Below are 13,913 nucleotides of genomic sequence, written 5' to 3'. Positions count from 1 at the left end.
AAGTGTATATACATTAATGTGCATGCTCTGTGTTATTCTTGGATATTATGTAGGAAAGTTAAACTAGTGGTCATTGTTTGGTCCAGATTGCATGTACGGACTGTTCAATGAATGAGGGTCTGTTTGCATCATAATTTGTTTATCTGTACATTTAGGAAGACGTCAGAATTGCAAATAGTTTCAAATCCTTAAATCTTAGGCTATGTTGCACACTTAATACCTCTCGAGCAGAGCTTAGTTTTCATACTTAATTCATTTCAGAATTTTGTATTACAGGATTTTTCAGCTTTCTATTGCAGAACACTGAAGAAAGTTTGGTTAATTTAATTTGGGAAACATTTTATATTTAAGCCCATATTTTCTTATAAACTGAAAACCTTCACTGTGATGCTGGTGAGGTCTTTCAAAGAGGTTGACGATATTTTTTACAACTGCCTATAAAATGAGAAGGATACAATTAAATAGATCTTCAACATTATATTGACCCTTAAAATGAAATGCTAGCGACTTGCTGTGTTATTAGCCTAACCATCCCTCTTTTGCAAGTTTTACACACCAGTGTTTCTTCAGTATACATTGTTAATAGTTAAGTGTACTTTGATAAACGAAATGCCATTCTCCTCCATAGCAATGCAAGTGACCTCCCTGGTTTTAAAAAAAAGGAAAATAATATTTTGTTACTATTTGATTTTGAGGATGCTGATTTCAATAGTTCTATGATCTTGTTTCTGTTATATGAAGCATTACGACGTTGACGTGACATGGAAGAATAAAATATGGCTAATATTTTAAGAGACCTTTTGCACCCTTTTAGTTATTGGAATTCAAGAACAGACTAATGGTTAGCAAATGAAAAATTGATGTTGGAGGTACCAATTCCATACCTAGTAGGTATGTAGCTAAGTGTCTTGACAGAAAGATTGTCTGAAACTGGTATAGCCTCATTCAAGCTTGAACTGCTGGGTAGTTTGACCAGATGATAATCATTCTTTTCATATAAATGCTGCAAGCAGACCTGTGTATGATTTCTGTATATTTTTAAGGAAAGTAATTCCACAGATGAGGGCCTAAAAGTTGGGCTACTCTGGCAGTGATTGTAAATAGTTGTCGAGTAAGCTTTGCTTCTGGTGTAAGTGAGCTGCACATTATTAACAGAAATAGTTAGTTACAAAATTGTAATATACTTAATTTAAATCATGCAAATCAATTATGTATCTCAAAAAAGCTATCTAAGCATTTAGAAGAAACTGTACATTGTTCTGATTAGAAATAGGGACAGTGATCCAGTTTTGCAGGGCTATATCCCAAGGCCATCTGAAGTGCATACATTATCATTGTCATCACTGGTGACCAACTTCAAGAGCAATTTAGTCACTCATGAGCAAATGCAAGGGTCCTATCACCTGATTTCAAGGACCCCTCTTGGAAAATATTCATTACTGAATGGAACATAACTGGGTTTAGTTACTCCAACTGCTTATCGATTTGTCTTCAGGGACAGCTAGAAGATTATTAATAAAAATTAAGTCTTTACGAAGCTGCCTTTAGGGCTATAGTGCGCCAAGTGATTCCACAGCACTTCTGAGAGCCAGGGCTGGCCTGTGCTTTCACCTCTCCTATTCTACTCCCACAACTCTAAAGACTGCAGCATTGCAGCCTCTCAAAACTAGTGGGATGTTAGCTAGTGAATTGTTTCTGGATGCCCAATTTCTACCCATTACTCTTTCCCTCCAGTAAAATATTGTGCACCTTTTTGTCTTTTTTTTGTAATCACAGGATTTGAATGTGTGAAACTGCATCTATATTTGGTGCATTTGAGTATATGTAAACGGTTGCTTTTATGATCACTTGTTGACATTTTGTCATTAGTTTGAGATACACCATTGATTATTTACCTCTGCGTGCTTAGCCCAAACATTATTTTTCAAGTTATTTCAATTAACCATCTTCTGCTTTACTTTGGAAAGGGATTCTCACTGCTTGTTATTTACCCCATTAATTGGAATGGCTTAAAATGTGTTTCTCTTGGAAGAGTATTTCCAAATTTGTTAGTGAAAGTCATTTGCTTCAATTTGGCAATATTTGCCCTCTTTCAAAAAATTACTTTTTAAACCAATTAAAGTACAACTGAACTACTATTTTAACGAGGGCTTTAAACACTGTGAGTTTCTTTTTTAAAAGGTGTTCAATCTTGTAACTTGCTATTGAACTTCCCATTTTGTCTTAAATCTTCCTCCAATTCCATTTATTTTGTTTGTTTCATGCTTCTAATGAGCTTTTTTTTGTTACTGAAGCAAAGGCACAATGAGTAGTACATCTTGCTTCAATAAGCTTAAATGTTCTGACAAGGCTGATGTATTTTTATTCCTGCTTTCCTACTGGACATCTTGGGATATTGCTGACAAATAGACTGACAGTGAGCAGACTGACACTACCGGTCCTGCTGATGGGGAAACCACCGCAGAGGTTTGTACATTCCACCGGCCTGCACTTCCCATGGAAATGGTCCTCGTGATCTCACTTGTTTGTCTGAGAGTTTTAACAGTACAGCTGTTAATTTGACATTAATGTAGCCACAATATGGTTTACAGATTAGAGTGAAGAAGTGCCAAGTACAAACTAACAGAGTGCTTATTCTAAGCTAAAATGAGAATTGTCTGGCAAGAATAGTAGGCCAGAATGGTTCAAAAAGTCACTGAGGAAATATGGTGCATGAAAATTAGATCTGTGGCATTTCCATGAAGACCCAATCCACGATTGATTCAAGAGCATCTGTGTTTGCTCTTGTTTCTTCATTCATACAGTGTGCCTTGTAAAGATTAGCTGTAATGTGCTTTATTCTGGAAGATGCAGGCAGTGCACAGACTTTAATAGCTGATTAAGTTTTTCCAAGATGAGGTCATCGTCAATGCAGGTTATGAATCTGGGAATTATTTTCTTGCAGAATTGATCTTGTGCAACTTGTCCTTTGGTGTCCTTCCATGTTTGCATGCAAAGACCTGATTAGCTAGCTGACATCAAAACTCATTTTGTGATATATCATGGACATGAGTGCCTTTTACTGCTTTGTGGAGATAATGGGATCTGTACTACCAAGCATCTATTTGCTGCTGCTTGTTATCAAACCAACTGTAACAGTTCCAGAACAGTGGTAATAAAAGCTACAGAAAATCATTGCTCTGTCCTCTTGGTATGTAACAAAATAGTGCTTCCATTCTGCTAATTTTTTGCAATCATCTCATCTTTTACTTCCCTTTTTTGAAATTTGCGCTTCATTGCTCTACTGTATTTGCCGGTGACCCAGCCCTCAGGTAACCTGAGAATATGTAAGTCATTGGCTAGTGGATTTCACATTATTGAAACTGGAAGGTGAGTGATTGCTGGAGACATGAAGTTACGACAATAACCATGATTTTATTTTTCTCTTCAAATGGTTCACTTAAACTTAATTCACATTTCACATTAAGTCACTTAATGTCAATAGTACTTAAAATAAGGAAAGTTATCTGGCGTTGTCTATATGGACATGTTCTACTGAATGTTTTCTTACATACCACTTTATGGTTGCCAGTCGAACTAGCTATTTCACTAATTATTCATTATACCTATTGAATACAATGGAAGAAACAAGTTTCCATTGTATCTACCTTAGTGATGATGGCATTTGAGAACATGTTTAAAAATGCTTTGAAGCAATTAAGCAAACTGGAGTATTTATACAGTCACAATAGTTATAGGTTTACCTCCAGTTGAATAATGTACTTCTAGTCTTCCTGTGCTCATACTTCATTCCTGATGTATGTAAATGCACACATAATCAGAGTTGTGTGAATAGTGTGAGTAGAAGGAATTTGAAGAGTTACTAATTACTTTATTAAATCAGTGTGTATTATATTTTTAAGGAGGAATTGTTGACTTTGTAGATGATAGATAATAGTCATAAACTGTTTACAAGATGATAAGTCCTCTTGGCTTATTTCCCCACAGTTTATTTTTGAGCTTTATAATGTTGCAGACTATGGAGTCATATCAAGCAGACAGTGTTACTGATTTCCTGACCTTGACATTCATAGGTTGTGTAATTCCAAGATCCTTTAAATATAATGCAATACGAAGTTTGGTTAAGTTGCTGTGGCTTTCCTGATATCATAAATATGCATTTTGACATGAGTCAATAATTAAATACTGTTAAAGCTTTGACTTTAAATCCTCCTTCATGCTATCAGTCTGATCAAGAGGATGAAATGGAATCCAAGACCCAGGTACAAGGAACATAATTTTTATATCAATGTCTAGATTTTAGTGTAGTCTGTCATATAAATTGTTCTTTTTATTCCACTTCTCTTTCTGATATAAATTTATATTTTCCTGTGCTTTGCTTAAGAATTATAACTTATCGGTTATATAACACTTTTTTCCTTTGTTAGCTTTTTGTTCCAAATACCTACTTTTATGCTTCTTCCACAACTATTTCCACTTTATTTTTGCTTTTGTTTTTTTTTTACAGAGTAGTCTTGTAGAACGAATCAAAGGTGAAAATGTATATGTCAAACATAGTAATCTTATGTTAGAGGTTTGTATCTATTTAAGTTGCACATCACTACTTGTTTGTGCACCCTGGTGGTTCTGCATAGCTAGTGATCAGCTAGTCATTTAACAAGAAGTGCTGTGAGTTTAATGCATGTAGTGCATTCATCCTGACTAGCCACAATAACACTGCACACAAAAAAATTTCTGTGTTCCTTCATATTGTGCACAATTAAAATGCAAGTAAAATAATGTGTGTTAATAGTGCTGTGTAATGTGGAGCTATTTGTAGTGGGAATGTATTTTCTTAACTCCAGCATAAATTTCAATTGTTAAGTTATTTGTTTTCACATTCTCTGGTAATTAAAGCATTTTAACACTTTAATATTAAGCTTTCTAAAAGCACGAGAATAATCAAGTAGAAGACAAAGCTGATTTGTTTTCTCCAATTCAGTTGATCAGCTTTGTAAATTATGTAACGGGCAATTTTAATAGAATATTGAATCTGTTTATTTAAAAGATGAATTAAAAGGCAATTTTCTGCCTCAATTTTGAATCTTAAATATTAGGATCAGAAAAGAAAATCTTCATGAAAATTGCTGACATTTCCAAACACAATGTGTTGCTGTACATTTAATAACTTCTAATTTACAGAAGCATAATTAAATACTAGTTTCCACACACATTCTGCATTTTGAATAAAAGATTGGTTACCGTATTTTAGGTCAGACCTCCCATTACTTTGTTCCAAGTCCTGCCAATGTCTCCAAAAAGAAATTAACCAACAGGATTTTCTTGGGAAGAAGGGTAGAAGTGACTGAGTGAATGGGATTAATTTTGGAAACAATGATGCTCAGAAACACATTTAAAGGTGGAGGATGCGCAGTGGCTGGTGGTAACACTAGCATTAGTAGTTTCCTTTAGCTTCCAAGATGACCCTGTAGTGTCAGGGTTTAGATATGTAAAGCAAGAGTGTTACTGCCTTAAACAATGAACTCAAAATTACAATTAGAAAAACAGACCATAAATTCTGTTCATAATTCCTGTGTGGAAGCTATGACTCCTACCTGGTTTACAATTGCACTAATACCAAGGACAACCTGCTCAATTGACCCTCCTATGCATCAGGTTATTGGGAACGCAGTCAGACTTGACCCTGCCCTTGATTCTTATCCACGTGCACACTTGCAGTGATTGAAAGTCAGAACCCCTGGCCAAGTGTGACCACCCCTCTATTCTCAGCACACTAAACTTAAGGAATTGAGACACATTACAGCATTCCCACCACCAGTGTTGGCTGATATAACACATTACTAAGAATTAAGTATGATATTTGATGACTTATGAGGTCAGGTTCTCATTGCTTAATCTGCTGGATGAGCATTAACTCTCAACATGATAGAACTAACAAAGAAACAATTTGCAGGGTTATGAGAGAGAACTTGGGGGCAGGGGGAGTGAAAATAATTACCTACCCACACACAGGTACAAGCAGGATAGGCCAAATAGCCTCTGCTGCATTGTTGCATAATGCTAAGGCCTAGATTTGGCGGGAAGTGGTCAGCAGTTCCATATCTATCTGCAGCCGTCTCCCAGCTTAACTGCAACTTCGTGGGGATAGAAATTGCAGTGTTGCCATTCATAATAGTTTGCTTATAGTGGACACGTAGAGTTCTGTGTATGAAAGCTCTGATTCTGCATTGGGCTACAATTGCATTGGCACAAGAAGCACTCTACTCAGGTGATTTCTTCCCCCTGCCCACCCCCCCGTCCAATATACATTAGTATAGACGTGCTTTGATAAGTAGTCAAACCTGGTCCTGTTCTTTATCCCTTGTCAACTTCTAGAGATTGAACCAAACACTATTTCTGGTCTTCTAAGTCATCAGAAGAGATGAATGGCAAGATCCTGAAAGGTGTATTTTTTTCTTGGCATGATGAATTCTGTCCAAAATTAATTTTATATATTGTGTCGTTTAGCCTGGAGAATCCTGCTCAACGCAAGGCAAATATAATAATGGCGCACTTGATCAATCGCTTGATTATTTAAGTGGCCATTACAGAATGATTAAAGAGTATTCAAACAAAATGAAACATCCACAACAAACGTTTGTTGTCAAGACATGAAAACTCATAGTTTGAGGAATAGAACATTGGCAGAAAATGCTAAAATTATTTGCTTTTGATATTTAACAAAGGAATATGACAAAACTCAGGAAGAGGTGGTTAAGCACCATGCCAACATAAATGAGATGAAAAGAACATTTCTGGAATCTACATCTGAAAGTGGGCCTGATGAATGGGAAAAGAGGTTGTCCGCCTCTCCAGTTAGATCCTTTTCGAAGACTGAGGATTTACCTATGATTGAACCTCTTGTGCCTGAAGAGGTAATTCATGTTACCCTGTTATTTTAAAATTGCTCCATTCAGAACTCTGGGGCTTTGAACATGACAACAAACACAAGCCTTTTTGTTTTCATCTTTTTGATGCTAAAGTTATGTACTGCAACATTGTTTAATATTTCATTGGATTATTTTTATAAGTGTAGTTATCTAGAGCAATTGTACAAAAGTATGCTTTTGAAGGTGTTCTGGTCATTTTCTGTTTGTTTTAATGTAACCCATTCTGAAAGATTTTGTACATGTCACTGAAATGTTTTAACCTGGCAGACCAAAGCAGACGTTGGTGAGATGCTAGAAAGCAAGTCGGTGGATAACCAGACTGTTGCCACATCTGACACTGTGATGAAAGATGATGGAAGATTAGCAAAGGTATCATCTGATGTATTTTGTTACTCTTGTGTTATTAGCAGAGGGTTCTTTTCAGCTTAATTTTCTGCATCTCCTAATTTATATTGAGATGTTACTGGCATTGGAATTGAATTGGGATTCAATGCTGGACCCGGATACGAGTATTTGCTGTATTGAAATACAGGATTTTATATTCTTGACTATACTTTTGAAACAAATCTATTTCATGCATGACAATTTCAGTGCAACAACATTGGCAGTATTTGCAGATCGATGTGATTAAGCATTGCCAATAACTTAAATCAAAAATCATTCTCAACAAATGGACAGTAATCTACCTCCTGGAGAGATCCTTGTCAATGACCAAGTATTTACTTAGAAACAATTTAGTTGTAGAAGATCTTGTATACTTTGTGGCAGATGTCTCTCACTTTACTTAAGCCCCCACAGGATAACTTTTAAAGTTGGATAGACAACATTTTATATTGTGGGATTTGCTGGATAAGCTGATTTGTGCTGAATTCGACCACTGACAGTTTGCATCATGTGTGTTTATTTAGGCTTGAAAATGAAAATGTTTCCATACTGCCCGCCACTTACTTAAAGTGAAATATCCATGTCTTGATTTTTATTTTAAATTCCCATTAACTGAAAAATGTGCATCTTGCAAAAGAGAAGAAAATGGGAGATTGTGGAAACGTAAATGGTCAGTCAGCCTACGTAGGAAGAATGGAAAAAGTTTCATCCAGTTCATTTATGCTTGTGTATTGGTCCAATTTGGATATTTTCATTGAATGTTTGAATAGAAGTCAAGTGAACAGGAAAAGCCCATGGTATTTCCCAACATTGTCAAGTTCAGTGTAGTCCACCAACCAAATATCTACTATCACTATTCGTAACGCCAATGTGTGAGAAACATAGGAAATAGGAGGAGAAGTAGGTAATCCAACCCCTTGAGTTGTACCTGGTATTCAATAAGATCATAGCTGAACTGTTCTTCAGTTCCATTTCTCAATCTGATGCCCAAAGAAATATGAGTACCCTATAGTGCAAAACTCTACTTGTCTCAGCCTGGAATATACTTGATGATTCAATATCCATATTTCTCTGGAACATGCATTGCAAATGGTATAAACGACTAAAGCGAGGAGGTGGTAGCTCCGTTAGCTTCTCCATCCTCAGAAGAGACTGCTGAAAACACTCAGCAGGTCAGGCAGTATCTGTGGAAAGAGAAAGAGTCTGTGTTTCAGTTCATTTTGCCAGATCCAAGACTTTTCATTCTGAGAGGATCTTCAACCTAAAATGTTAGCTTGGTTTCTCTTTCCATAGATGCTACATGACCTGCTGAGTGTTTCCAGCACCTTTTGTTTCTAATTTCAAATTTCTAACATCAATAGTTTATTGACTTCCATCTTCATTAATGGTGGAGTCCAGGGAGTGATTGCAAGCGGTGAGGGTTAAATGTTTGCAACCATCTTCAGGCAGAAGTGTGGAGTGGATGGTCCATCTCAGTTAAGCGGGCAAGGGGACACAAAGGCAAGAGTGCAGGAACATTACCCTTTGCATTGGCCAGTAGGTTTGACATTCTTTCAGCTTGTTTGGATGAGCTGACAGACCATGACACTGTGATACATGAAGTCATGTAAGTGGGAGAAGCAGAGTGTAGTGGTAATAGAGGAGATATAATGAGGAAGATAGGCAGTGCAGAGTCTAGAATACTGCATTGCCCAACTGGTGCCAGGGTTCAGGACATCTGCTTAGGCCTGGAGAAGAGCTTTCAGTGGGAACAGGAAGATTTAGTCATCAGGGTACATGTAAATGGCAATGATGTAACCAGGACAAGAAAGAGGTCCTGTTTACATCATAGTCATTATTGATGAAGCAGAATTTTGGAGGTAATAATCTCAGGGAAAATTGGCAAAAGGCAATTAAGATTAGAGAATTGAATGCATTGTTCAAAGACCAGTATGGTAAAACTGAGTTCTGATATGTGGGACACTGGTATCAGTACTGAGGAAAGATGGAGGTGCACCATTTGGATGATCTACATCCGAAGAATGTTAGAAATGCTATTCTAGCAGGTGTTGGTGAAGTGTCCTCTTAATGAGGAATAACCATATGGAAGCATGTAAGATCCTAAGGGGGCACGACAAAGTAGACATTGAGATGTTTCCACTTTTGAGAGAAACTCAAACAAGGGGACATGGTTACAAGTTAGGGGGTGATCATTTAAAATGAAGAAGCATCACAGCAACTTCTCACAGAGGATGGTGAATCTCTGGAATTCTCTACCTTAGACGGTTATGGAAGCTGGGACACTAAAGGCATTAAAAGAGGAAGATAGATTTTTGAAAGATTTTAGAATTGAAGCAATGATCATGTTAAACGGTGGGGCAGACTTGAGGGGCCAGATAACCACTAACATTGGTGATTTTTGTTGGGTGAGGGCATTGAGATATAAAGCCATGTCCCGGAAATGGAATAGAGGTCCAGATCTTTGAAAGAGGGATTCCAAAATCAGGTAAATACTCAGTTCACTTGCAATGCAGTAGCTTGTAATGTGGGCGTTATATTGAAATTGCACTGTAATTAGGCAGTAGCAGGTGGCAGGTTAGAGGATTGAGCAGAATATAAAAAAAAGGACAGTGAAGAATGACTAAAAGGTTACTAAGGAAGGGTAAGGAGGTAGAGGATGCAGCTAGCTAGAAATGTAGTAAGAGTTTCTGCAGATAAAACAGAAGAGAGATAATGAAGGAATTAACGGAAAATAATGAGTTGGCAGATGAATTAAACGGGTATTTTGCATCATTCGAGAATACAAGTAACATCTTGAGAATTGGATGAGAGGGAGGAAAATTACAATAACCCAAGAAATAGTGCTGAGAAACTTATTGGAGCAGAGGGCTGATGAATTCTTAGGTCCTGTTGGACATCATCCAAAGATCTTGAATAATGTGACTTGTTAGTTATTGCATTGATTTTAATTTTCCAAAATTCCCTTGGAGGTTCCATTAGATTGGAAAATTGCAAATGTAATTCCTTTATTCTAAAAGGAAGGAAGACAATGCAGAAAACTACAGGCCAGTTAGCTTAACTGTCATGGGAAAAATGATAGAAGCTACTGTTAAAGATGTTATAGCAAAGCATCTAAGAAAAAAAATCAAGTTAGTCAGGCAATGCCAACGACTTTGTGTGAGGGAAATCAAATCTGACCTATTCATTTGGAGCTCCTTCTCTACAGCACCAATTACCTCTTCGAAGGGGAATTGGTGGGTATATTTATTTCAGGAAGGAATTTGATAAATTGTCATGTCAAAGATTATTGCCATAAACAAAAGCTCGTGGATTGAAAATTGGTGTGAATGGAAAATTTTTGAGCTTAAAAAAAGCTGAAAATAGGCATATATGAGTCATTTTCTGATTGGTAAGCCATAACAAGTAGGTGACACAGGAATTTGTGTTGGGGTCTCAGCATTTTATGAATGAAGGCACCCAAAGGTATGGTTATTAAATTTACTGATGACACAAAGATAGTTCAGAAAGTAATAAAAATACATATTATCTAAATAATGAGAGTTTGTGGAGCTCCTGCATGCAGAGGGATCTGGGTGTTTTAGTGCATGATTCACACAAGTCTAATATGCAGAGTATAGTGAATAATTAGGAAAGCGAACAGAATATTATTTATTGTGAGGGGAATTGAATAGAAAAGTAGATAGGTTATGCTTCAGTTATATAAGGTATTGATGAGATCACATCTGGAGTACTGTGTACAGTATTGGTCGTCTTATTTAAGAATGAATGGAAATCCATTGGAAGCAGTTCAGAGAAGGTCTCCTAGGCTGATATCTGCAATGGGTGGGTTGTGACTCTGAAAGTACTTTCCTCAATGGGCAGTGAAAGTAGGGTCTTTGAATATTTTTAAGGCAGGTAGGTACTTGATAAGAAAAAGGATGAAGGGTTGCCAGCAGCAGGTGGGAATGGGAGCTTGAGGTTCTAATCAGATTAGACATGATGTTGAGTGGCAGAACAGGCTTGAGGAGACAAGTGACATTACTGCTACTCTAAATTCATTTGTAATCATATATTTGTAACCTAGCTAGCTAATATATACCTGTCTGGATCAACAGAACCTAAGCTGCTCATTATTTTCAAACTCCCTTGACATTTATACTTTTTTCCCTGAGTAAGATGCCTCATTTCCCAAGTTGACTGTGGAAACTGTCGGCCCACAAAATATATGATTTGTGTGGCTCCTTCTCCGGAACTTTATCCAATGCCCTGCTGTATGTGGAATTCAACTCAACACCAGCTCAATTACTTTCATAGTTATGTTACCAATTTTCAGCTGCATTGACTTTAGGTATCTGAAAATTATGCACAGTAACAGTTTCATACGAAAATTGTGATTTCATGTATGTGAACTGAATCTTGTTCCCCCAGTTTTATTTTTAAATGTTATTCTTTGTGACACTCACTGTGTCATCATGAGTTATGATTTTATGCATTGGGAATATTCTGAATTCGTCTTCCTAAAGTGAAGCCTCACCAATCACAAGTGCACATTGGGAAATTCTAAGAATGCTCCCTTCAATCTTCCACTTGTGAATGAAACACTTTGGGAGGGGCACATCTACAGAATCCCAATATGCATCGTGGCAGGTGCCTGAGAATTGTTCTCCTGCACTTTACATGCCGCTTATATACTTAAAGTATTACCTGGAGCTAGAATGCCATATAGTTGGCTTGTAAGTGATAAGAGGCATAGATCGAGTGGATAGTCAGAGACGTTTTCCCAGGTAGACAATAGCTAACATGAGGGCACATAATTTTAAGGTGATTGGAGGAAGGTATAAGGGGGACGTCAGGGGTAAGTTTTCACACAGGGAGCGTGGTGGGTGCATAGAAGGCACTGCTGGCAGAGGTTGTGGGGGCAGATACATTAGGGACATTTAAGAGACTCTTAGATAGACACATGAATGATAGAAAAATAAGGGGCTATGTGGGAGGGCAGGGTTAGATAGATCTTAGAGCAGGATAAAATGTTGGCACAACGTTGTGAGCCAAAGGGCCTGTACTGTGCTGTAGTGTTCTATGTTAAATTAAAATAATATTTTTCTTCTCATTTAGGCTGAAGAAGAGCATAAAGCGGTAGATAAGGAGCCATCTACTGGTTACAGCACTGTGGTGACTAATGAAATTGTGATCAACAAAACAGTCTCATCTCTCCCAGAGGTTGCTATCTTTTTATTGAATTCATTTGTACACATAATTAATATTTGAAATTATTAGTAGGATACTTAAGCATACATTCAATATAATACTCAATCCTGAACTAAAAGCAGAATTAACAATTAATTAGAGTATGTTTAAGCTCTCTTTTGGTTGATAGAAAGGTTACAAATTATAGTTGTGCACAAATAATTTCCGCACTAAAATAATCAAATATAAACTGGTGTGTGCAAAGTATGGATTGTTCACAGAGCAAAACATAAGTTGGTATGTGCTTAAGTGAACTTAGCCTCATTTTGGTAGATAGTAACAATGATATTTCTGTGCTACATGATGGAAGTTTCCTCATTTCTGTAGTGTTAATGACATAATGTGAAAACACATTACATTTATAACTTTGAAAACCCAAAGTACTTTGCCCATTAAAAGATGGGAAAAAGGTAATGGCATGATGGGTCACAAAATGCTTGGTTCAAGAGATGAATTTCATAAAGAGTCTTAAAGGAAGAGGGAATTGGAGATGAAGTGTTAGCAAGAAATTCCAGAGGCAGGGCACCGGTAACAGGTGAAAGCAATGCAGAACAGGCCAAAGTCAAATAGAGCTTGGGGAAATGCCTTGATGAGGGAGGTTACAGAGTTGGAAGGGTGGACCATTATGAATTTAAACACGTGCATGATTCCTTTTTATTTGAAGCTTTGAGAGGTGTTGGCTAATATATATTGTAGTGAGAGCAAGGCTGATCGATGAGTGAGGCAGGATAAGAGCTTTATAGTTAGCTGGTTTACAGAAGGTGGGGAATGAGAAATCAGCAAGAAGATCACTGTCATGCCCTAGTGTGGAAGTAGCAGAGGTACAGAGATGGGGATAGAAGTGGGGAGTGTAATGGAGGTAGAAGTAGGCTGTTCTTGTGATGGGAAGGATATAGCATTGGGTCCAGGCTATGATTCACCCTGACATGGTGACCAGAGGTGGGAATGGAATTGGTGTAGCTGGTTTGTACTTGGCCTAAAGACAGTGGCTTTGACCTTGCCACCTTGAGCTTGTGAATTAGTGGAACTTGGCAAGAGCTGTCCCACTGATCCAAGACAATGAAGTTGGAGATGTTGGAGGAGGCATGTTTTGGAAACCATGGCAAGGTTGTAAAGGGGATGAGGTGGGATTTGTGATTGTTAATGGAGAATTAATTTGTATAGTGGTTAGGGCTATTTCACCAATAACCCATAGAGTTGGCATTCTTTGCCCCTGTCATCACATAACGTATCTGCCAGAGTGCTTTACTCCTACTTGTGATGACTCTGTGATCCTATTGCACAGCCAGTGTTGTTTACTAGCATTTCATTTCATACGGTATTGCGTCCTGAGCAGGGATTGGTAGATTTTGCAAATTTTTTCTAATATTTAAA

At 37.3% G+C, this 13,913-nt stretch overlaps 1 protein-coding gene across 12 annotated transcripts in view; it reads left to right on the top strand.

Annotated features, from left to right (window-relative positions):
• Positions 1-13,913, top strand: part of LOC127574060 (band 4.1-like protein 3) — a 134,660-nt gene that overhangs the window by 99,710 nt on the left and 21,037 nt on the right. For 8 of the 12 annotated variants that reach the window (XM_052022678.1, XM_052022677.1, XM_052022675.1 and 5 more), the window contains 5 exons: positions 2,410-2,466; positions 4,227-4,262; positions 6,726-6,914; positions 7,197-7,298; positions 12,408-12,512. In XM_052022678.1, the coding sequence (XP_051878638.1) occupies positions 2,410-2,466; positions 4,227-4,262; positions 6,726-6,914; positions 7,197-7,298; positions 12,408-12,512 (489 nt within the window). Of the gene's footprint in view, positions 1-2,409; positions 2,467-4,226; positions 4,263-4,507; positions 4,574-6,725; positions 6,915-7,196; positions 7,299-12,407; positions 12,513-13,913 lie in introns of all 12 variants that reach the window. The other 4 variants (XM_052022682.1, XM_052022684.1, XM_052022680.1 and 1 more) reach the window with 3 other exon arrangements.

Source organism: Pristis pectinata, chromosome 9, assembly GCF_009764475.1.
Source record: "Pristis pectinata isolate sPriPec2 chromosome 9, sPriPec2.1.pri, whole genome shotgun sequence".
Taxonomy (NCBI): domain Eukaryota; kingdom Metazoa; phylum Chordata; class Chondrichthyes; order Rhinopristiformes; family Pristidae; genus Pristis; species Pristis pectinata.
The sequence above is the reverse complement of the archived record's forward strand: the minus strand, read 5'-3'. Positions and strand labels throughout refer to the sequence as shown.